This window comes from Drosophila persimilis, unplaced genomic scaffold, assembly GCF_003286085.1.
Source record: "Drosophila persimilis strain 14011-0111.01,24,50 unplaced genomic scaffold, DperRS2 tig00000002-arrow-pilon, whole genome shotgun sequence".
NCBI lineage: Eukaryota > Metazoa > Arthropoda > Insecta > Diptera > Drosophilidae > Drosophila > Drosophila persimilis.
Window position 1 is genome coordinate 15,701,286 of NW_020825289.1, and position 21,789 is coordinate 15,723,074.

Genomic DNA, 21,789 nt, shown 5'->3' on the forward strand with positions numbered 1-21,789 from the left:
AATCGTGCTTATCTGCTTAACATCATAAAATTGTATAGAAAATAAAGCCAAGGGCTGCGTGGCTGACAACAATATATTTCTATTGAAGGCATCTATATATCGATACATCGATATTTACATCAGCAAGTGTTGTAAAAGGTTGGCTGCGACCAAACAGCTGTTTGATTTACCCGGGAAAATTTAAAATTTGAGGAATCGCATTATGCGGCTTTAGCTTCGTTCCCTGTATTGTCGACACGCTTCTTTTCCGCTTTACCCTCATCAGTTTCTTTAATTTTCTCATCTTCACACAGATACTCCATTAAATGGCCCAAGCTGGGCAAAAACGTGTCGGGAACCATCATCAGTTTTTTTTCATTGCCTTCCATTTTTAGTTGCTGCGCTTCCTCGAGAGAGCCCGCTCCCGAGCCCACTAAAAGTGATTTGAACCCGCAGTTATTGGCAAAGATGATATCCGAACTTAATCTTACAGAGAAAATAATCGAATTATTAAAATCAATCAATCACTCAAATTGCATCACTTACCGATCCCCAATGACGAGGGTCTTCTCCGGCTTGAGGACTCCGGACTGCCTCAGCTTATACACCATTTGAGGATTGGGCTTGCCCATGATGAGGGGCTTCCGGTTGCTGCTTTTTTCAATGGCAGCCACCATAGCCGCGGCACCCACAGTCACACGCTTTTCGCACACCGGGTAGATGGTATCCATGCAAGTCCCCAGAAACATAACCTTGGGGTTGAGCAGATAGGTGCAGGCCACGACGATCTTGGACACGTTGAAGCTCTTGTCTCTGCCGACCACCACAGCTCCCACATCCGGATCGACTATTAAATTCCGGGCAAATGGCCCCATCTTATGTTCTTCTGCCTCCTGATCTATGGTAACGGATTGGATGCCAGCCTTCTGGAGCTCTTCTTGGATTCCTGTCTCGCCCACGACTAGAACTTTCTTTTTGAACTTTTTGACCACCAGATAGTTGGATATGCATGCCGCTGAGGTGAGAATTTCCTGTTCCCCTACTTTGAGACCGAGACACATGGCCTTCTGCGCCATATCGCTGGCTACCATACTGGAATCGTTGGTCACTAAGAAGCAGCGCTTCCCCTTGTTCCTAGTGGCATTGAAGGTTTCCACAGATCCTTTGATGGGGTCGTCAAAGTTCCACAGTACTCCGTCTGTCCCAAAGAGTACGGTCTCAATGGAGCCCAGCCACTGGAGCACCTCCTGCTTTGGTATTTCGGCTAGGAGGGTGCAGCTTCGCTTAAACATTGCTCTGAGATCAGTAATTTAGAGGGTCTTGAACGAAAAATTTGGCACTATACTAAAAAAACAATGTCAAAAGTAAAAAGAGCAGAAAATATCTTAGCAGTTAAGCATACGGATATAATTAGAAAACTACAATGAGAATACTAGATTCAATGTTTTCGATGTTGTTTTCACTTCAAAATTTGTTCACTTTATTATAACTAAGCATATGAGGATATCTGCCATTGATTTTCTAATTTTGATAATACGAATAGGTAGGTTTTTCACCTTATTCTGCTCTGACTGTACTTTGCTGAGTTTGGTGATAGTTCAGACGTGATTAAATAAAAACTTTCTCGATATACTTATCTAAACTACAACACCACGAGATCGCATTTTGCAAATTGCTTGTGCTATTCATGAAAATGCAAAAATTCCAGTGATAAGTCACCACACGTTCCCTATATATCCAGAGCATGCGTTCTCCGAGGCGGCAGTCCAGCCAGCATTAGCTTTTATGACTCCAAACGTGACAGACGCGATTCAGAAGATAACAGTGCCTCGGAGGTGTTTGCACATATGAAATCAGCATTTTGGGGAGTGAGTGATAGTGAGTGGTATGGGCATCTGCAATTACATTTTGGCACACTTTGCGGTACACAAACACAAGAATTGGAAAACCCTTTGGGGTGAATTGAAACCACTCCCCTGTAAGAATACAAGTTCTACCGTAGGGACCAGCAAGAATCCGCCCTTCCCCAACTTGGAAGACATCATGAGAGAAACGTGTGATGTACATAAAGATAGAACTGGCCAACAGAGATAATATTGCACTCATAAAGATGGAAATAAAATTTAAATTTAGCCGTACATTGTCCCCAGTAGAGTACATAGGTAATCTCTCCCTTACGAGCCAGGAAGACTATATAAAATCCAGTCATTAGCTAGATATCACGTTAGTTGTCCACATTTCACAATCCAAATCACACTTGGAAGATGCGCGTCCATCAAATACAGATGGTCCTTGCTGTTCTGGCCCTGTCTGGGGCAGTCCAAGTCCAAGGTGGGGTCCAAGAAGTCCACAACGTGTATGAACTCTCAGGGCAGATCGCGCACAAGGCCAGATTCTCCACAGACGTGGCCGAAGACAAGTACACGCCCCCGGAGGAGATGGATCCGCAGTTCTGGTACGACCTGGCCAACGAGGAGATCAACAAGCGCCTTGCGCTGCCGAAACTCGACACGAAAATGGCCAAGAATGTGATCATGTTCCTGGGAGACGGCATGCCTTTGACCACAGTGACGGCGGCAAGGATCCTGAAGGGTCAGCGCCAGGGCAAGACCGGCGAGGAGTCGTCGCTGAGCTTCGAGAAGTTCCCACATACGGGTCTTAGTCGGGTGAGTACCAGGTTCTGTCCACATCGTTCACAGCTTTAACAGAACACACTTTAGACCTACTGCTCCAATGCCCAAGTGCCCGATTCCGCCTGCACGGCCACTGCCTATCTATGTGGCGTCAAAACCAATATAATCAACATCGGAGTCAGCGCCGCCGTAAACTTTAACAACTGCACAGCGAGTCAGGATCCAGCTAACCGCCTAACCTCCATTGCGGAGTGGGCTCAGAACGCTGGCAAGGCCACAGGCATTGTTACCACCACCACCCTGACGCATGCCAGTCCCTCGGGCGCCTACGCCAAGACCGCTAACCGCATGTGGGAGTGCGATACGGACGTGACCAACTATGGAGTGGATGCCAGCTCCTGCATCGACATGGCCACCCAACTGGTGACCCAGACTCCCGGCAAGAACTTCGACATCATGTTCGGCGGCGGCATGGGCAAGTTCCTGCCCAAAACTATCCAGGATAGCCACGGCAAGGCCGGCGAACGCTCGGATGGCGTGAATCTCCTCTCCAAGTGGCAGAGTCAGCACAAGGGTGGTGTCCTGGTGAGCAATCGCAAGCAGCTGTTGAGTGTCAACGTCTCGGCGGTAGGAAATATCATCGGCCTGTTCCAGTCCCAGCTGATGAAGTTCCATATCGACGCCGATGAGACATATCAACCCACTTTGTCCGAGCTCACCGAAGTGACTATCAAGAAGTTGAGCCAGAATGAGAATGGCTACTTTGCCTTCATCGAAGGTAAGAGATCGAGACAGTACCTCTAGTAACCGAGAGGAGAGACTCATATTCTTCTTTCTTACAGGCGGACTCATTGACTACGGCAATCACTATACCCAGGCAGGCTATGCGCTAGACGAGGCCTTGGAGTTCGAGAAGGCCATTCAGCTGGCCCGCGACATCACAGACATAGAAGATACCCTTATTGTGGTAACCGCTGATCATGGACACGCGGTGAGCATTGCCGGCTATCCAGGACGCGGCACCGACATCCTGGGCATCAACCGACATGACACAGATATCAATGGAGTGCAGTACTCTGTGCTGAACTATGCGGCTGGTCCCAACCAATATCTGGATGAGAACGGTCAGCGTATACCTCTAGACGGTATTTTGGGAGACGTTGACTCTATAGCCCCCAGCTACATTCCCAAGGATCAGGGCGTTCACTCTGGCGAGGATGTCGGTATCTGGGCCTCCGGTCCGCAGAGCTATCTCTTTACCGGTGTGATGCAACAAAGCACAATTCCACATCTCATGGCATATGCATCCTGCATTGGCAATGGCCAGAAGTTCTGCGACAAGACTGCATAAGGAATCCAACACCTAAAAATAAATACTTACAAAAAAATGAGCATTCAAGAAGCAAATATTACACTTTTTATTCAAACGATGGGGATGGGAAGCTTCGATAGTTGAAAGCAAAAAACCCAGATTCAGCATGTCGAGTGTTCCAGCCCGATATAAGTCATTAAATAATATTAGCTAATTAAATATTAAATAACAGCCAGTGGTGCAGAGTAACACAGGCTAACACTGATGGCTTCGACTTCGTTTTTTTCTGATCCTAAAAAGTTGAGAAAACGTGCGGGAACGTTGCGTGAAGTGCCGCAGCTCTACAAAAATAACCGATACTCAGTCAGTTTGTGTTATATCTTGTGTTGATATCTCGCTCCCCTCCGCCAACGCACGCACGCTGCACGAGGAAGAGTGCGTGTGAGAGAGAGAGAGAGAGAACGAATGATTAAGAGCGTGGCTGGGAGTAACAAAGCCACTACAGTTGAATTTTTTCATTCTGACTATAAGAATGGTCCGATCTATGATTCTTCGCTTTTTTTCTTTTGGGTGTTAATAGATACATACTGCATGGATAGCTTAAGATCAAATTTTTCGTTCTATAAAGATGACGGATCCTTCGAGATGGACGTGTACATCTTTGTTTCTCATACATAGCTCTTTGATTAGACTTATCTTGAGATGGGTATAATTGTCATAGTAATGTATGCGTGCAAATTTCTTTACCACCTGTGGTAGCTCACCTTGGGTTCTGTGGTACGGGCCCCCCTTATTAATATTTTAATGCCGAGCGACTCGACCCGAATTTAGCTCATTTATCTCCTACACACGATTGGTCCACAGATACTCGGACTGGTAGCGAAGACATCCGAACAGACCTTCTAAGCTCCCCCATAACCATAAACACCCAAGTCTACAAGAATTAAGAAAAGACCGTCTCATAAAAGGGGAATTTGCTTGAGATCTGCAGACTTTTGGATTATGTGATGAAGATATGGCAGACCCGATAAGGAAGAGACCTGGCTGTCTGCCCGAATATATAGGTCTGCTGGCACACAACATGTATAGTCCAATTACTTTGTCGAAGCGATAGCCATCATCTGCCTAGAATGAAAATATTCATCAAAGTCCTGCTGGTGCTGAGTAGCCTAGTGGCCACGTCCTGGGCTCTCTCCATAGACAGTAAGTAAAGGAGGTGTCAGAGTGGGGCAAGTGCTGAAGACGAATCTCCGTTGCAGTGTCCGAGATCCACAACCAGGAGCAGCTGTTGGGCAGTGCATCAAACACTGGGAAAACCCGAGAGACCTTCATGGATCCCAATGGCCTGGCCAAGGGCAAGACCGGACCGGAGGAGGAGAAGAACGCTCAGTTCTGGTACGACCTCGCCCACGAAGAGATTGCCAAACGTCTGGAGCTGCCACAGGTAGACAAACGCAAGGCCAAGAATGTGATCATGTTCCTGGGAGACGGCATGTCCCTGTCCACGGTGGCTGCTGCTCGCATACACAAGGGTCAACTTAAGGGTAATCCCGGCGAGGAGGACTCCCTCAGCTTTGAGAAGTTCCCCCACTCCGGCTTAAGCAGGGTGAGTACTGGGGAACTCAGTGATGTGCAATGTTCTTACTGAGGTAATCTTCCTTCTCGTAGACGTACTGCTCCAACGCCCAGGTTCCAGACTCCGCCTGCACGGCCACCGCTTACTTGTGCGGAGTCAAGACCAATATAGTGGCTCTGGGCGTCACCTCAGCCGTTAACTTTAACAACTGCAGCGGCAGCGAGGATCCAGCCAATCAGATTAGTTCCATTGCCGCCTGGGCCCAGGCGGCCGGAAAGGGAAGCGGCATTGTGACCACCACCACCCTGACCCACGCCAGTCCCTCGGGCGCTTATGCCCACAGCACAAATCGCTTTTTCGAAGCCGACACGGACATCATTACCTATGGCGAGGGCTTGAACGATCCGGCCACCTGTACGGATATCGCCACGCAGTTGATCACCAAGGATCCGGGCAAGAACTTCGACGTGATGCTGGGCGGAGGGATCGGAAAATTCCTGCCCAAAACGATCACGGATCCCTTTAACAAGCAGGGCGAACGGTCGGACGGAGTGAATCTTCTCTCAAAATGGCAGTCCCTCCATCCCGGCGGCGTCCTGGCCTACAATCGCGACCAGCTGCTTAGAGTGAATGCCTCAGGCATCACCAACCTCATTGGAACCTTCGGCTCGGGAGTTATGAATTTCCACAAGATGGCCGATGCAGCCACGCAGCCCACCCTTGCGGAAATGACGCGCAAGGCCATCGAGGTGGTCAGCAAGAACGTCAAGGGCTACTTCCTGTTTGTCGAGGGTGGACTCATTGACTATGGAAACCACTACAACGTGCCCGTCTACGCCCTGGACGAGACTCTGGAGCTGTCCAACGCCGTGGACGAGGCAATCGACATGACCAATCCCGACGAGACACTGATCGTGGTCACTTCCGACCATGCCCATCCCCTCACCATCGCCGGCTATCCTGGTCGTGGTACTCCCATCCTTGGTCTCAACCAGCACGACACCGATGTAAATGGCGTAAAGTATGCCACACTCAACTATGCGGTGGGCTTGGAGCAGTACCTGGACGAGCATGGCAACCGCATCGACCTGACCGATAAGATCGACCAGCCAGGCTTCTTGGCACCCAGTTACATCAAGGGTTACATTGGCGTTCATGCTGGCGAGGATGTGGGCATCTTTGCCACCGGGCCCCAGAGCCATCTCTTCAGCGGTGTCATGCAGCAAAGCACCATTCCTCACCTGATGGCCTATGCCTCCTGCATTGGCGATGGCCCCACTCTTTGCGACAATGATAACTAATTATTGAGATTTATATAATATAATAAAGTGCGTTTTTCAAAAGTACACTTGTATCTTAAGCTTGAGGCCCATTTAATCAAGGCTTGAAGATCTAGCCTTCTCCCTGGCGTTTCTTCTTATTTCCGAGGAAAGTTTGTGTCTCAAAGTAGCCGCTTTGATTATTGGGATTCTTTTGTTTGCAGTTCGATTGAAATCAGTAATTAAATTGACTTTACTCGTTTTATTTATTGCATTTATCCCAGTGCAGTCCCAGTGACTGGCCAAGTCCCAGACTGTCTGCCTGCCAATGCAAATGGTCGAAGAAAAATTGACTTTAATTAAAAACGCATCAGCACAGACGCATTTACAGATACAATTTGTCTTGAGCACGAGTCGTGCGATCGCATCGATTGGAGTGCTGTCACTTGCCGCGAGGAGGAGAAGAACAAATATACATATTCGCGTTGAATGTCAGGTTCAAGCATTGGCATTGCCGCCAGATGGGGATCTCCGTAGATCTATCTGTAGAGGCACCCACGCGCATTCGGAGCAGCTCCTTCTCTCTCGCTGACTTTGACTTGTAATTGTGTGTTTCTTTACGAGTATTTATTCATTCATGCAAACAGAATTCATTCGAATGCGCTTGACATGAAATGAGGCGCGACAGAGACAAACACAGAGTCAGACAATTAAAGTTAATTTTTCTCTCAGCCATTGCAATTAAGGATCGTTTTGCCAAGGCAGTGTCCTTGCTTTGCGGCGTGCTCTCGCTCCCTCATTAGCATCCAAATCGATTGAGTTGGAGTCTGGTTCACAGTCTCGTGCCTTGTCCTCGTTGCTGGCCCTGTTTTTTCGGTGGGTTCTTTATTGGAAGTTTGCCCGAAACGCTGCAAAAATGTGTCTGTTAAACATTTCGCTGGCTCAGCGGAAAGTGGAAGCCGTCCGAAGTTCGTGGCAATCGGATATCTCCGGTCGGCTGTCGGAGTAGTAGTCGCTGTGGCCGTTGCCGTCGCCATCGCCGTCGTTTCTCCACTAGCTGTTGTCCCCCGTTCACTCTCGGTCGGATCGGTCGGCTCAGTCGGCTCAGAGTCTCAGTCTCAGTCCGATTCCCAAATCTGTCGCGACAGCAATCGCGCGTGCGGCTTGGGCCTTAACATTTCTGTGCTAATGCTAATTTTTCCTGACTGCAGTTTTGTATCTCTCAGTGACAGTCAGAGACTGTGAGTGTGTGTATCTGAGCTGAACTAGTGCTGCTTCCAGCTAATTGAAGTTTCATTCGGTGGCGCAATTGTCGGTGACAGGTGAGAATGGTCAATAATCAATGGATGGATCTAGATTCGGCCTGTTCTGATCTGATCCGATCTGATCTAGAGCACGAGTGTTGAGCATAGTAATTGTAATTGAATGCGGGAAACCGATATCTTGGCTCTGCGGTTTTCCCGCAAAAAGATGCCTATTACAGTCAGTCAGTGATGAAAAGGTGAGGCGCTAAGATAGGAATTTGCTTGACAGATATCCAGTTCCCACTTGCTAGTTTATCAGACGCCCCGAACAAGCAAACAGTAAGCCCCCAATTGGTGGCGTTAAAAATGCAAGAGTCGAGTAATTAGCTTAACACTTTATGACTGAAACGAATGCCTCCCTTCTCTGTGGGTTCCTGTTGAAGTAAAACAAACTTTATGGTAGATAAAGCGCTGTCAAAGTGAATCCCCAGCTTATTCCTAATGCAGCTAACCAAATTCCTTTCGCTTCTTCTGTAGATTTTCTCTCTCCTTAAAACTCTTTGGTAATGCGGTTAGGCATTTATCTGCAATCTGAGGAAAACTTGCATTTTTCATAGGACGCACTAGAAAGTTACTATCCATCGCTGTGCTACTTTAAAGTGAAGCAAAGATCCAGGCTGCCAAAGTGCTGATGGCATTTCGTGGGTGCAGATGCCTTCACCCCGATACGGGGAGATTTCCAAGCGGAGCCAAGTCACGGCATGCCAAATCCCAGCCAACACGATGCATTTCACCCAAAAAGCAGCCACGAGTGCGAATCCATCATCGGGCGGGAACGGGGGGGCCACTACTCGGAGGAGGCAGAGATGGCTATGTATATCTGGCGGTGTTTGTATCTCGGTTCAATTGTTTGCTATGTAAATAGGCAGCTGGAAGATAGCGGCTTGTGTTCGACGTGTAGCTGAAATTCTTTCGCCTTCCCTATCTGCGCAATGCACATGTGCTTTGAGTTTATGTTTATTTTGATCCGTTGACCGTGAACTTGAACGAGTGCTGATGATGCGGATACCAATGGGATTTGATGCGAACTTTTAAATGCGCTCTCCATCCAAGAAATGTATATGATATAGCTGCGCATATCATGTTGATCGGTTATGAATACTCTTATGTAAATGTGTAGCCCATCTTGTTCCTAAGGTTAACCAGAATTCGACCGAGCAGGAAGAGCAGTCACGACTCTTAAGCGTTAGTCAAGCAATCTGTAACACAACACCGATGGCAGGCAGAGAGTATCTTTGCATCCATTAATCCCATAAATTTGGTTAGTTTTTCTTCTTTGTTCGACAAAAACACGCAATCAGCGCTCGGGCCGATCCAGTTCCGGCACTTGCCTTGCCCTCCCCCTGGCAAACAGGCAGACAAACACACACACACACACACACACACACACACTCACCTCACGAAGGTGAGTGAGTGAGTGAATGAGCGTGGCATGGTGGCTACTGGTCTTGTCCAGGTGATGTCATATCCATGTCTCTAAGCGGGGATGGGACTGGCGTCTATCTTTGTGGGGTTGGCGGGTCATTGGACAGCTGTGGAGCACGTTAAAGCCCAGTTTCTCTCAAGTTAAACCTCTTAAGTTCCTACACAAAACTGTACACTTTGTGAAGCCTTTGCCAAACTTTCGATTGTTGTGTCGCGGCGTCTCAGGTTATCTAATTAGCATTAACATAATTCCCAAAGATTTTACGACTGGTGTAGATCTTCTCCCACTCCCCCAACCTGATAAATTTTGATCAAATTCAACAATAGCTTTTGGAGAATTTACATAATCAGCTTGCCACAGAAAGTTCAGCGCCAGATCAATAAGCTGCCTTTAGCCTTAAGCCTTTAGCATAGAGTGGCCACTGTGGCGGGGAACGTGACGTTGTCATTAGGCACAGCGCCATTTAAATGGATTGTGTTCTCTGAAACGATACTCAATATGCGGCAATTAAAATGTAAATTGCATCACAAGCAGTTTACACTCCGTCCTCAGACAGTCGTCACCCCGCGGACTGCTCCGTCATCGTTTTGAAATATGGCTCATACGCACTGTTAGGCGAGATCTCTCGGCATTTAAGGTTATTTGCCACGATTGAGTACGAGTCGAGTGTAGTGGAAAAATATGTTAAATGCACATTTATTTATTTATTCGCAACTGACACGCTCATGGAATTGCTAGCTCGAGCTTAGCATATTTTCGTGATTGATTCAAAATTATTATTGCGATCAAAATTATTACAATCGCGACTGTGAATCGACGGGGGTGTGGGGGGCCACTGTCCGCAACACACCCATGCCAATACACTCTGACCTTTCTCCAGTGATGGAATGTATCTCTGTGAAACACGATCTTCCTTGGATGCATTCAAAGTTGATTTATTGAGTTCCATTCAATCAGAGCCCGTCCAATCTCCGGCTCAATGGCGCTAAATGCTAAATGCACTTAGCAATCCGGCGGCTGTCAGCAACGCGTTGACAAATGACGTCACCACTGATTATCCGAGCCGCTCTACTCCGCTCCGCTCCGCTCCATTGACAGTGCGAATCCCACTGACGTCACAGCACTCTTGGCGCTGTTTGCCCGCGGTGTTTGCTTTTCTCACTCTACCGGATTGGGCATTGTCCCGACATTTCTGGCACATTAGCAGTTCGCACCTCACCAAGCGGTAAATGTGCGCCCTAGCCCCCTAGCAAGCCGCGATCGGAGGGCGACTCTGTTGTCACTTTAATTATGCAACGAATGCTAATTGAACTTGCAGCAGGTGAAGCCCCCAGTCGGTCAAATAGATAGATCGATCGATAGATAGTCTGATTAAAGCCATACAAGTTCATGAATGAATAGGCCAAATGGGGTGGGACTTGTTTGTCCGCCACTCTGCCTGTCAGCGCGATAAGAGCGACAAGCAAAGGCTAGCCAAGCCATGAGATACTTTCCGCTTAAGTACTCAACTCAGTTTTCATGTAAATATTGTTTGAGCAAATATTCCCCCAATTTGGGCTTTCTGAACAATTAATTTATGATGACATATCAACCATTCACATGACACAAACTTTTCGGGCTAACTGCGCAAAATAATGGAATAAAAATGAACTAAAGAACAATTGCGGCGACATTGTTGGGCTCTGCCGAAGCTCTACCCCCAAAGAGGTAGTCATTGGGGGCGCGTCATATCTATATCCGAGCATGTATGTACATTTGTATCTGAATAGCATCGGAATGAATCAACTGAAAATATCCATTTTTTTCTATTTCGGGGCAATACAATACACATTAACACCGATGAGCGAATGCCTTGTCATGCCGTGCAGACGTTGACACGGACTACGAGTGTCACTGACATTGGATGAGGCCGCAATTAAATCGTATCCACGAATCAACAGTCACTGCCACAGGCACAGGCCCAAACACATTTGTATCTATCGCACGCCAAATGATTCGCATTTGGCATTGACAATGACTTTCGGGCCGAAATGATCCCACGAAAAATATCAAGAAATCTTTTCTCTGAGTGTTTGGGAGAGTTTTCTATGGGTAGCACCGGCTGGTTTTAGGGGATGCACGCTAGGTCTAGGCCATCTAGGTGAACAGTCAGATGGAAACCTTTCTAAATTTATATATCAGTGCATCTGGCAAAAAGTAAAAGTAATTTCTTCAAATATACGGCATTTCTGGCGAACATTTGGCAGATTCGGAAACATTTTGTTAGCTTTTGGTTTGTTGATCTACGAGTAGCACATGATATTTGCCATTGCAAAACAATAATAATAAAAACGGGAATACATTTTCAGAAATATTGAGCCGTAATTTAATGAGCTTTGTGTAGCCCAAAAGAATTCCCCTTTCGCTCTGGGCCATAATTTGCTACCTTTTTCGGTTGATGGACGTACCGTACCGAAGAAAGTGCCAAGAAATAGTTCGTCATGCGAATCACAGCCCAAAATCAGACATTCAGAACCAAAGTTTGCTATTTATAAGTTCCCGAACGACACACCAACGCCGCTCCATATGCCGGCTGTGCTCCAGACAGACAAGTGCTTGTATAACATTCAGATCGAGACGCAGATTCCGATTCAGATTCAGCTGTAAGTACGAGTGTCTCACAACGAGCCGAAGCCGTAGCCGGCCCGGGGGCAGGGCGGGCTGCCTAGATGGCAGATACCAGACTTGTCCCACTGGCCCGGTCGATGCCCAAGAGACCGTAGGCGTTTAAAAATGGGCCAAACCGTATCGAAAGCATTTACTCTGAATATAATTAAAGCATTTGTCACAAGCACAAGCACAAGCACATGCAATGCAATTAATAATAAATACAGTTCTGCAGATGTTTTCGGAACTGCGCCGGACCATAATTACTATATATGGATGTATGGGGATTATATGATCCGAAAACTATTATCGACAGATTGATACAAAGTCAGGCCCATTTTATGGTCTCGTTCTGTGTTTATTTCTGTTCCGTTTCGCTGCAACAGTTTAGGAGCGACTTTGATGGGGAGGCATTTAAGTTGAGTGCTACCACAGCGACAAAAGCGAAAATTAAATACGCAAACAAGACGGCGACTATAAACAAAGGGCCCCAAACAGCCACATAAATCAACAGCAAGAAAATTCCATAAAAACGCGACCACTCAGCAGAACAGAACGGAACAGTACGGAACGGAAGAGCGCCTAGCAGTTCTCGGGGGCGAATTTCGCTGCGCTATCGTGCATTATGATTCCCAAACGGTTATAGCAGCGAAAGCTTGAGGAATGCCTTGTCGGCGGTGAATCGCTGCGAGAAGTGAGGATTGGGCCAGGTCTCGCAATACTATGCTTGAGGGCCTTGTTCTCCCAACAAATATGTTACGACTTGTGGAACAGCCTTGAAAACATCTGATCTCGCTATTCTTCTTATATAATGCATGTCAAACTGGAGTTCTGAGTGTGTGGATTCACGTTTTGGCTTGATGAATGGTGAATGATTGATTGGCAGCCCGCCTAATTTGGTGGCTCTTGACTCGGACTGTTCAGAGGAGAGCTATCTATCTGTCAAGTACAATAATTACTTCTAACTGCACACATGCCGAAAAAATACAACAACTTATTCCCGCGAGGGCGTTCGAGTGCAATGTTTGGGACTGGCTGGTGAAGTATACATCTGTACCTGTCGAGGTGGGGTAGAAACCTGCACCGCTAATAGCATGACGACGACTACTGCAGCTAAATATAGACGCTTACACATTGCCCCTATTCCCTCCCATCCCCCTTCCCCTTAAGCGCCGCGAAATTTGTTCGATGAGCGAATTATTAATTATCAACAACAATGGGCAGAGCAGAGCCAAAGAAAAACAATTTCATTTTGTGTATTGTATCTTCTTGTGCCATCGCATCCATCGAAGAGCTGGAGAACAATGAAAATACGTAAGCAACAGCCGAAATATCGGAATATCCATTGCCACTGTCTTTATTTGGCTTACAATTCTTAATAAACATATTATGGCATAAACAGGGAAATGTTTTTCTGCCAAATACATAAGTACTACGTCTGTATTTTCAAGCGATGCGCAAATGATCCCAGCGATCCCAGCACTTGCGTCTTTATTAGCAAGTGCCACCAAGGGGCACGACTGCTGTCAGAGCAGGCATGTCCTCGAAATGCTCAACCAGCCAAAATGATATTCCATTCTGCTTAGCCTAATGCTAATTAGGGGATTCACCATTAACTAAATTACTATTGCCCAGGTCTGGAATGGCTGACTAAGTGCCTTCCGTTTAGGGCTAAGAAAAAATCAAGTGCTGGCCAGCATATTTCGAATTTCCAGCTAAATGGTCCGTGAGAATATGGTGTGAATTATGCCTGCTCTGCCTGTGCTTGGCGCCCGATTATCAGAAATGTACATAAATATCCTTGAGTTAGCCGTGAATATTCCGTAGCCAAATGCCAGGCCATTAAACAATGACGTGGGCCGGAATTGTTTGCTAACGCTTTAAAATTACCAGCTGGAATAAGCTGATAAAAATAGACTAATTGCTGGTTCGATCGGCTAATCTATGCGATTAGTTGATACGCGTCTAGCCGAATAAAAATCAGAATCAGGGTATGATTTAAAAACCTCGAGTCGTAAATTGTAATTGTAAACAATAGAAATGGGAAATAAATTGTCCATCAGATGGGGTGTGGTAGGATAGTAGAGGAAAAGTGAGGTGGGTTTGGCTTGATGCTGGGGCTGTGACTGTGGCTGTGGCTGTGGCTGGGGCTACACCCGGAACAGAAACAGAAACCGAAACTGATCAATAAATTGGCTCTCAAGCAGCCGGCAATAATAAACCAATTGTCAAACTGTCAAATTCCAAGCACTTTGTCTGCACTCGCATAAATAAAATGCTGTGAGCGAATCGGCAGTCCGACACCGACACCTCTGTCTTCGCACATCAACGTATGTGTATACATTTTTTTCTTTTGATATTAAAATTAATAAAATAATTCGCTTTCAATGTCAGACAATCGTACAAAAAGCTCAAGTATTTCAATTGCATATAGCCAAACAGAAAGAAGAGACGAAGCGCCTTGCACTTGAAGTCCAACACAATTGAAGTGTAATTGAAACGAATCGACAATTTGAAATATTAAACACAAATATGCCAAAAAAAAACAACAAAAAACTTCTTTATTGCCCGCTGACCCGCTCAGCTACCCTTCTTCATACAAGCATGTTTTTGTCTTGTTTGTGGCTGCCGACTCTCACAAAATTGTCCAAATTACAAGCTGAAATTAATTCAATTGGGTTTGTGGTCACACTTCCAGTCAGTCGATCGGTCAGTCAGTCAGTCAGTCAGTCAGTCAATCAGGGAGTGACGAGCCAATTCGATTTCGTCATAACCTGACCAGCACCAACCGCATCATCCCCCTTAGAACCCACAGCCGATGCGTATATGGCGTGCCAAATGGAGGAGCCTCAACCTTGAAAACACATTGATTCAACGCCCAGCCAAAGTTCACGATTGTCTGCACTCGCAGATCCTAAATGCCAGGGGAATTGGGCCGCGAGAAATATTTCGCATACCTAAACGAAATTTCCGTGTAATAGTGAAAATTTTCTATCAATGCCAAGTGGAATTCTCAGGAAAAATGCCGAAAAGTGCATCCAATCAACAAGCACAAGGTTACCAATTTAGTTAGTGGAGATGGAGGGACCCCGACAATCAAGGAGACGAATGAAATGGGTTCTTGTTTATAATTCCGTAATGGTTTAATCAGCAAGTTCAAGATCCCCATTTGCATTCGCGTTTAAACAAAGACAAATACGTTAAAAGAATCAAGCAAATAAATAAACTTTTTTAATAATTATCCACAGGAAATATTGCCTTGCAAAATCCCAATGAAATGTAGGAGCGTAATTTCGGTTCTGTTTACCATGAAATTAATTCGATTCGGAAACGACGAACGATATTAATTTTTGGTAAATTATGATTCCCGACGGATGGGCCTAACGAAATCCGATAAAACGAAAATTTGCCTGTTTATTCCGAATCCGAAGATTGCCGTTCGATGACGGGGACTTGATTGATATTCCATTCGCAACTTCATAGACAATAAACTGGCATTCATTGGGTAGTCTAGCGGTTTATGCGAAAACTTTCCAAGTTCCCTAAATCGCTCCCCTCCACCAACCCCATACAATGAGGCCCACACCTCCACCAGTTATCAGCAGGGGTGTGGTGTGACGAAACAATGAATCTGTCCCAAAAATTGAACAATGTAAAATCGGTTGATAACATCTGTGATAAGGAAGCTACATTGGTTTGGGTCTGTGCTTGAACTACTTTCGTGCGCCCAGTGTCCCTGCCCCGATGCGACTGGGGCTTGGTCTGCTCTGCCTTCCGGATCGGAGTGTTTGCTGCGGTACTGACTGGCCGATTTATACGTATTGTGGCGCATGACTTAAATACTTCGGAATGCCAGTGCGTACGGCCAGAATACCAATAAAACGCTTTTGGCCACAAACACAAACAGTACAGCACACATAATGCTAATCAGGGAGGCAATTAAATAGTGGCATAATTATGTATAAATGTCCGCTAATTGATTGGCCAGTTAATGTCAGGCATCGGCGATGATAAGCCAGGCATCTCATTCACTTCATCAACTGACGCCTTAATGACTTCATTGAACGACGAACTCATGGAACAGATTGCGATCAACGTGTCACGTTCAATTGTATTGCAATCCAAATGGAATGGGTCTCGTCACATCGTCACATCACTCGTACATCGTAGTTGTCGTGTCAACAATTAATACCGAAAATCAGTATGCGTTCGAGTATGTGTGTCGAACGAATATTCATGGATTCGATTAGTCATCCAATTGCAATGAACCTGAGATAATCACCTCTAACGTCCTATCTCATCCATTCCGGAATAAATAAATAAATAAGATAAGACAAGTTTAGCGTGGAGAAAGGGGAATTACTTAATAGAAAACATGACTCTCCTGCTTTCGGGGCATTTACTCGACGTGGTTTCCATCAATATCAATCTCTCCCTGGCTGGCATTAGGCCTTTGTCCGCATTCGGCAAGAGATCGTAATTCGGCTGGGGCCGGACAGAAATCGCTCATAAAACCGGAGTTTAATGTCATGCAAATCATGTTTCGAGGCGACAGAGCGACTTAATGTCGGCTGATAGCTTTATTTCACACATTGTAGTCTGATTTGTTCCCCCATTCAGAGGCGGGCCATTCAGTCTTTGCTTTTTAATTATCTCAGCTAATTTTTTTGGCCTATTTCTTGTAGGGCTTGCTTATCCGGCGAACTCTGGATCAACGACGTGATTCACTCCATCTCTATTATTCTCGATATTAAAAGCAAATAATTTTCGATTATGACTCACGGTCAATGGGGGGTGACACTTGGGAATTTAACTTCCTGTTGGCATTTGGAATTCTTTGGTGAAACTCGGATTCTCCGGCGATTCATTCACCGTATTCGTATTCATTCAGACACTCCGAGTCGAGGGCTCATCGGTAAACAAATAGCTTCTGACGGTATTGCATTGTTTGTTTCGCTTCGTATCGCTTTCAGCGGCGTCATGAGCGATAGCCGCCCCCAATGGATAATCGCCAATCGATGAGGAAACTCGGCTAACCGAAGGGAATTGTGCTGGGGGCGTTTGAAATTCGCAATTGCGAATCTCTGGATGAGTGTAATGCGAAAAGCAGAAGCCAGTGAAATGGCAGACAGATTAGCGATGATCACATACCCAGCAAATGGGCCAGAGATATCATATCTATATGTAAATCAGTGCAGCTGGCTCTAAGTGGTTGACAGTATAGTGTATCAATTTCACACCAACTGACAAAATCGATTTAATTCGATTTATTTTTTGACGGCCTTGAACCCGAATTGCATCCAATTAGCACGAGTCTTATCAATTTCGGGACTAGATAACAGCAAGCCAAGCGAAGTGAACAAACAGGCGAAAACCAACTGCGCACAATAATTAGCTAAGGAATTTGCACATATGTACGTTTGGCTCTAATGATCTCTGACCTTATAGGTGGGTTGGCATATCATATCCGTGGCCAGCAGCGAGGGGAATACTAAGCACACACCCACACACGACACAGAGTAACAGAGGCTACTGTCTCTCCTTCTCTCCTCTCCCCCTGTCACTCCCTCTCTCTCTCTCTCTCCGCTTTCATGGTGCCGCCAGCTGCCAAATTCGGGCAAACATTTTGCCCCCCAAAATACCTTGACGCGTCCACTGTTAACTTAACAGTAACAGTAACAGCACTCTCTCCCTCTCTCGCAGTGCTTCGCTTTGGGGCCATCTCTCTCGCAGCCTCCACCTACGCCAACGCGGCCAAAGTGTATTAAAACAAGGTGAGGCACTCCCAGCTAGTCGCATATATTATTTCAGTATGCTTTTTTGGTGTGTGAATGCGATCGGCGGGAATTCCTCACCTTGTATCAGCTCAGCTTGCGCAAGACCAGCACTCGAGCGCTGAGCAGCGCTGCCGGCAGCAACAATAACAGAAGCAGCAGCCCCAACAGCCCCAGCAGCAGCAGCAGCTACGTTTGGTGGTGGCCAATAATTCTAACTGAAATCAGTCAGCAGCGAGCCGCGATCAGAGTCAGAACAACGCGATAAGGAAATACGAATTATACCCAAAACAGTTACGATTGTTCGGTTTCGATTATTGGCCCCAAAGTGTGCGAGTTTTATTCAAATTGTGCAGAGTTTTCAAAAAAATGTTAGTATGAGTACGGAAAATAATCCCAATTTATTAGCCAAACAAACAGAAAACGCTGTGTAAAGCCATATGTGGAATCGGATATGCAGGAAATTGACCACGACAGTCAGTCAATATTTGTGAACTCACAGGGAATTAATACATACATATTGAAGATGATATAAGAAGAGGGTCTCCTCTCTTCAGAAGACGAAGTTTACTGTGAACTATTATCTTAACGGTGCTTTGTTTGTCCAGTCAGAGTTTTGGCAAATATTTTGGCTATCAAGAACCTTTCGTTTCTAATTAAAGACCCATTTCGTCAGAGCTCCCACTGCGACAATTCAATTCTTGGCTATTCACGCCAACTTTATGGCCAATTGGCAATTAATTATCAACTCAAAATTTCAGATTAATTATCACTAAATTAAAAACGGGTTCAGCATTAGCGAAACCCCAGCAAATAATAATACCACCATCAAAAAGACGGAATGGAACAATAACCATGGGGGGTGGGGATGGAGAGGAGCCTTAGACAAAATGTTTGAGCCCCTACGACACCCATGATTCAGCCGCTATTTATACCCGAATCTTTTTAATTGAATAGACCTGGTGGCACTCAATAAAATCGCTGACAACTCCGCTTTCAGCCAGGCTATGGCTGGCTATCCGCCCCAGACCCCCACCGTCGCAGGCGAAACAGGAAAATCTATTTGCAATTTGCATTTATTTATGAAACTTGGCTTCGGCTTCGGGTTCTGTTCTGTTTCGTTTCTGTTTCTGTTCTCGGATAAACAAGTTTAGTGTGTTCTTCTTCTGGGTTTCCAGAATTATCACCAAAGAAAAAACATAATAGCATGAAATGAAAAGGGGCACTTCTAAGACATTGTACATTGTTGTCTTTGGATTTTTCGATTGGGTGTGCGCAAAATTTGAGCACAAAACAAACAGAAATATAAAAAACAAAATTAAAAAAGAAACGCTTATTTATAATGCCATTGGACTTGTACCAACTAGCTGACGTCATCAGAATATATGTATATAGAAAAGATAACTGTTTACAGTTCAGACTGTGCTTTGGCCCCCTCCCAGTGAATGTCTGATGATTGCGAATTGAGGAGCCCAAAGAGGAGTCCGCTCGCCAAAATATGTTGATGTAGATAAATTATTTAATTAAACGAGTTTCCAGTTTCTCATTTGCCTAATATCCGTAGTCCGTTTCACGGGTCGTATGCGTTATACATCCGTGGAATTTCAGGTATTCCTAGTGCGTTGATAGCAACTGAGATAGAGATCGGACTGCTAATTGCTGGCAAATTGCAGAGCTCCTTATCAAGATACAATATACATGCATATGTATATATATATGCAAATTGGGCGATAAGATATACTGACGGTGTTCCCTGTGCCATTCGCTCCATTTCAGCTGCGAAAGTCGACTGCCCCACGTCTTCCCGTGCAGGACTCAGACATGACTGTCAAGTGCGCCCAGGTGGTGGGCCTGCTGGCCCTGCTGCCCCTGTTGCTGGACCTGGCCCACGCTTTTGACCACACACTAAAGCTGGACTATCCGGGTCCCTACTGCGGCGTGCGCAATACATGCTGCAAGGATCGGGCCGACGGCTGCTCGCTGCCCATCTCGAGTGAGTGGTGATCTGATCCCTTCCCTTCCATCTCCCAGCCAGCCAGCTGAATGTTCTTCTTTTCACAGCCACCCTGTGCTACTGTGATGAGTTCTGCGACCGGGACGACGCCGGTGACTGCTGCCCTGACTACCGCTCCTTCTGCTTTGGCGAGGCGGATCCTTTGGTCACCTGCCTGCACAACGGCGCCTATTTCAGCAAATACAACAGCACGTGGGACAACTGCAACGAGTGCCGTTGCCTTGACGGCGGTCGGGTGCAGTGCGACCAGGAGCTCTGCCTGACCGACGAGTCGATCATACACAGCATTAACACGATCTACCACCTGGGCTGGTCCGCCCGCAAGTACGACGAGTGGTGGGGCCACAAGTACAGTGAGGGTCTGCGCCTGCGTCTGGGTACCAAGGAGCCAACATACCGCGTCAAGGCCATGAGCAGGCTGACCAATCCCACCGCGGGCCTGCCCGCCGCTTTCAATGCAGTGGAAAAGTGGTCCAGCTACATCTCGGAGGTACCCGACCAGGGCTGGTGCGGCTCCTCGTGGGTTCTGTCCACCACCTCGGTGGCCAGCGATCGCTTCGCCATTCAAAGTAAGGGCAAGGAAGCTGTCCAACTGTCGGCACAGAACATCCTGTCCTGCACGCGCCGTCAGCAAGGCTGCGAGGGCGGTCACCTGGACGCCGCCTGGCGCTATCTGCACAAGAAAGGAGTCGTTGACGAGAGCTGCTATCCGTACACCCAGCACCGCGACACCTGTAAGATCCGCCACAACAGTCGCTCTCTAAAGGCCAACGGCTGCCGGCCCTCGGCCAACGTGGATCGGGACAGCTTCTACACGGTGGGCCCCGCCTACACCCTGAACAAAGAGTCTGACATCATGGCGGAGATCTACCACTCTGGCCCCGTACAGGCCACCATGCGCGTGTACAGGGACTTCTTCTCATACTCGAGCGGAGTCTATCGCCAGACGGCGGCCAATCGAGGCGCTCCCACCGGCTTCCACTCGGTCAAGCTGGTCGGCTGGGGTGAGGAGCACAACGGCGACAAGTATTGGGTGAGTGTCCATCTACACATGATCCTTCACAGCTTCTTTACGAGTGACTTAATTTCGTTGACCAGATCGCTGCCAACTCCTGGGGTCCCTGGTGGGGTGAGCGGGGATACTTCCGCATTCTGCGCGGCTCGAACGAGTGCGGCATCGAGGACTACGTGTTGGCCTCCTGGCCTTACGTCTACAACTACTACAACGTGAAGTCGGCATAGACGCCACCTCCGGAGTCCGGACCGGACCCTCTGGTCGAGCACGCACACATGTACCCCGAGTAATCTCGAGCTATGCAGAAACGAAAACAAATTTATCTCATGCTTCAAAAATTTTCCATTGCTATGGCACTCAAAGTGAATTAGGCGCTTCTGTATTTGTAAAGTTTATGCTAGAACCTAGTTACTAAAATGATTAGCTTTAAGATGCGCGAACGCACAAGTTAACTGCCCAGCCACCGCCCAAGACCTAGCCCCAGCCCTAACCACTTGTTCCCTCACCCACTAAACAGGACTCGAAGATAGGTAAGGGGCATCCATATGCAACACGAAACTGCCACATTAACCAGTCAACACCACCGCTCCATCCCCTGATACTGCCACAACAACAAGAACGTACCCCTGCCCCAAAGCAGCGCATGTGATTGACGGACGAATTGCATCAGCGAAAGAGAGTCTGTAGAATTCGAGCACGCCCATCATGTATTGTAAATGGAAGCTAAGTTAACTGATCGAGGACCCGATGGAACATGTTCGTTCAGCTTATATATTTTTAATAAACGAATTACTTTACATGTTTACCGCCGCGGAGTTTTGATTCCATCTCGACGATTTCGCATCTCCAAA

The 21,789-nt window shown here is 46.7% G+C and overlaps 4 protein-coding genes across 5 annotated transcripts; 3 read left to right on the forward strand and 1 right to left on the reverse strand.

The window, feature by feature from the left end:
* Nucleotides 1-61: 61 nt before the first annotated feature.
* On the reverse strand, nucleotides 62-1,302 carry LOC6593177 (pyridoxal phosphate phosphatase). The gene is made up of 2 exons (XM_002018075.2): nucleotides 526-1,302; nucleotides 62-465 (listed from the first exon to the last, which is right to left on the reverse strand). The coding sequence occupies exons 1-2, from the start codon at nucleotides 1,269-1,271 to the stop codon at nucleotides 201-203; spliced, it is 1,011 nt and encodes a 336-aa protein (XP_002018111.1). The 5' UTR covers nucleotides 1,272-1,302; the 3' UTR covers nucleotides 62-200.
* A 905-nt stretch (nucleotides 1,303-2,207) lies between these two features.
* On the forward strand, nucleotides 2,208-4,019 carry LOC6593176 (membrane-bound alkaline phosphatase). The gene is made up of 3 exons (XM_002018074.2): nucleotides 2,208-2,645; nucleotides 2,700-3,390; nucleotides 3,455-4,019. The coding sequence occupies exons 1-3, from the start codon at nucleotides 2,244-2,246 to the stop codon at nucleotides 3,961-3,963; spliced, it is 1,602 nt and encodes a 533-aa protein (XP_002018110.1). The 5' UTR covers nucleotides 2,208-2,243; the 3' UTR covers nucleotides 3,964-4,019.
* A 1,035-nt stretch (nucleotides 4,020-5,054) lies between these two features.
* Nucleotides 5,055-6,801, forward strand: LOC6593175 (membrane-bound alkaline phosphatase). The gene is made up of 3 exons (XM_002018073.1): nucleotides 5,055-5,127; nucleotides 5,184-5,530; nucleotides 5,593-6,801. The coding sequence occupies exons 1-3, from the start codon at nucleotides 5,055-5,057 to the stop codon at nucleotides 6,799-6,801; spliced, it is 1,629 nt and encodes a 542-aa protein (XP_002018109.1).
* A 1,156-nt stretch (nucleotides 6,802-7,957) lies between these two features.
* Nucleotides 7,958-21,743, forward strand: LOC6593173 (tubulointerstitial nephritis antigen-like). Of its 2 annotated transcripts, none has more exons than XM_026986524.1 (4): nucleotides 7,958-8,081; nucleotides 19,686-19,902; nucleotides 19,971-20,956; nucleotides 21,022-21,743. In XM_026986524.1, exons 2-4 carry the CDS (start codon nucleotides 19,731-19,733, stop codon nucleotides 21,163-21,165), a joined length of 1,302 nt encoding a protein of 433 aa, XP_026842325.1. In that variant the 5' UTR covers nucleotides 7,958-8,081; nucleotides 19,686-19,730; the 3' UTR covers nucleotides 21,166-21,743. The 2 variants fall into 2 exon arrangements, with proteins under 2 accessions (XP_026842325.1, XP_002018108.1); XM_002018072.2 differs by lacking the exon at nucleotides 7,958-8,081 and adding an exon at nucleotides 18,149-18,280.
* The last annotated feature ends 46 nt before the right edge of the window (nucleotides 21,744-21,789 follow it).

Excerpts from the sequence above, each read along its gene's own strand:
- LOC6593173 (XM_026986524.1), top strand. The coding sequence starts at position 19,731 with ATGACTGTCAAGTGCGCCCAGGTGGTGGGCCTGCTGGCCCTGCTGCCC. Across the intron at positions 19,903-19,970 it reads CTGCTCGCTGCCCATCTCGA|CCACCCTGTGCTACTGTGAT; the intron begins GTGAGTGGTGAT and ends TTCTTTTCACAG. Across the intron at positions 20,957-21,021 it reads ACAACGGCGACAAGTATTGG|ATCGCTGCCAACTCCTGGGG; the intron begins GTGAGTGTCCAT and ends TTCGTTGACCAG.
- LOC6593176 (XM_002018074.2), top strand. The coding sequence starts at position 2,244 with ATGCGCGTCCATCAAATACAGATGGTCCTTGCTGTTCTGGCCCTGTCT. Across the intron at positions 2,646-2,699 it reads CACATACGGGTCTTAGTCGG|ACCTACTGCTCCAATGCCCA; the intron begins GTGAGTACCAGG and ends AACACACTTTAG. Across the intron at positions 3,391-3,454 it reads CTACTTTGCCTTCATCGAAG|GCGGACTCATTGACTACGGC; the intron begins GTAAGAGATCGA and ends TCTTTCTTACAG.
- LOC6593177 (XM_002018075.2), bottom strand. The coding sequence starts at position 1,271 with ATGTTTAAGCGAAGCTGCACCCTCCTAGCCGAAATACCAAAGCAGGAG. Across the intron at positions 466-525 it reads ACCCTCGTCATTGGGGATCG|ATTAAGTTCGGATATCATCT; the intron begins GTAAGTGATGCA and ends TTTCTCTGTAAG.
- LOC6593175 (XM_002018073.1), top strand. The coding sequence starts at position 5,055 with ATGAAAATATTCATCAAAGTCCTGCTGGTGCTGAGTAGCCTAGTGGCC. Across the intron at positions 5,128-5,183 it reads CTGGGCTCTCTCCATAGACA|TGTCCGAGATCCACAACCAG; the intron begins GTAAGTAAAGGA and ends TCTCCGTTGCAG. Across the intron at positions 5,531-5,592 it reads CCCACTCCGGCTTAAGCAGG|ACGTACTGCTCCAACGCCCA; the intron begins GTGAGTACTGGG and ends TCCTTCTCGTAG.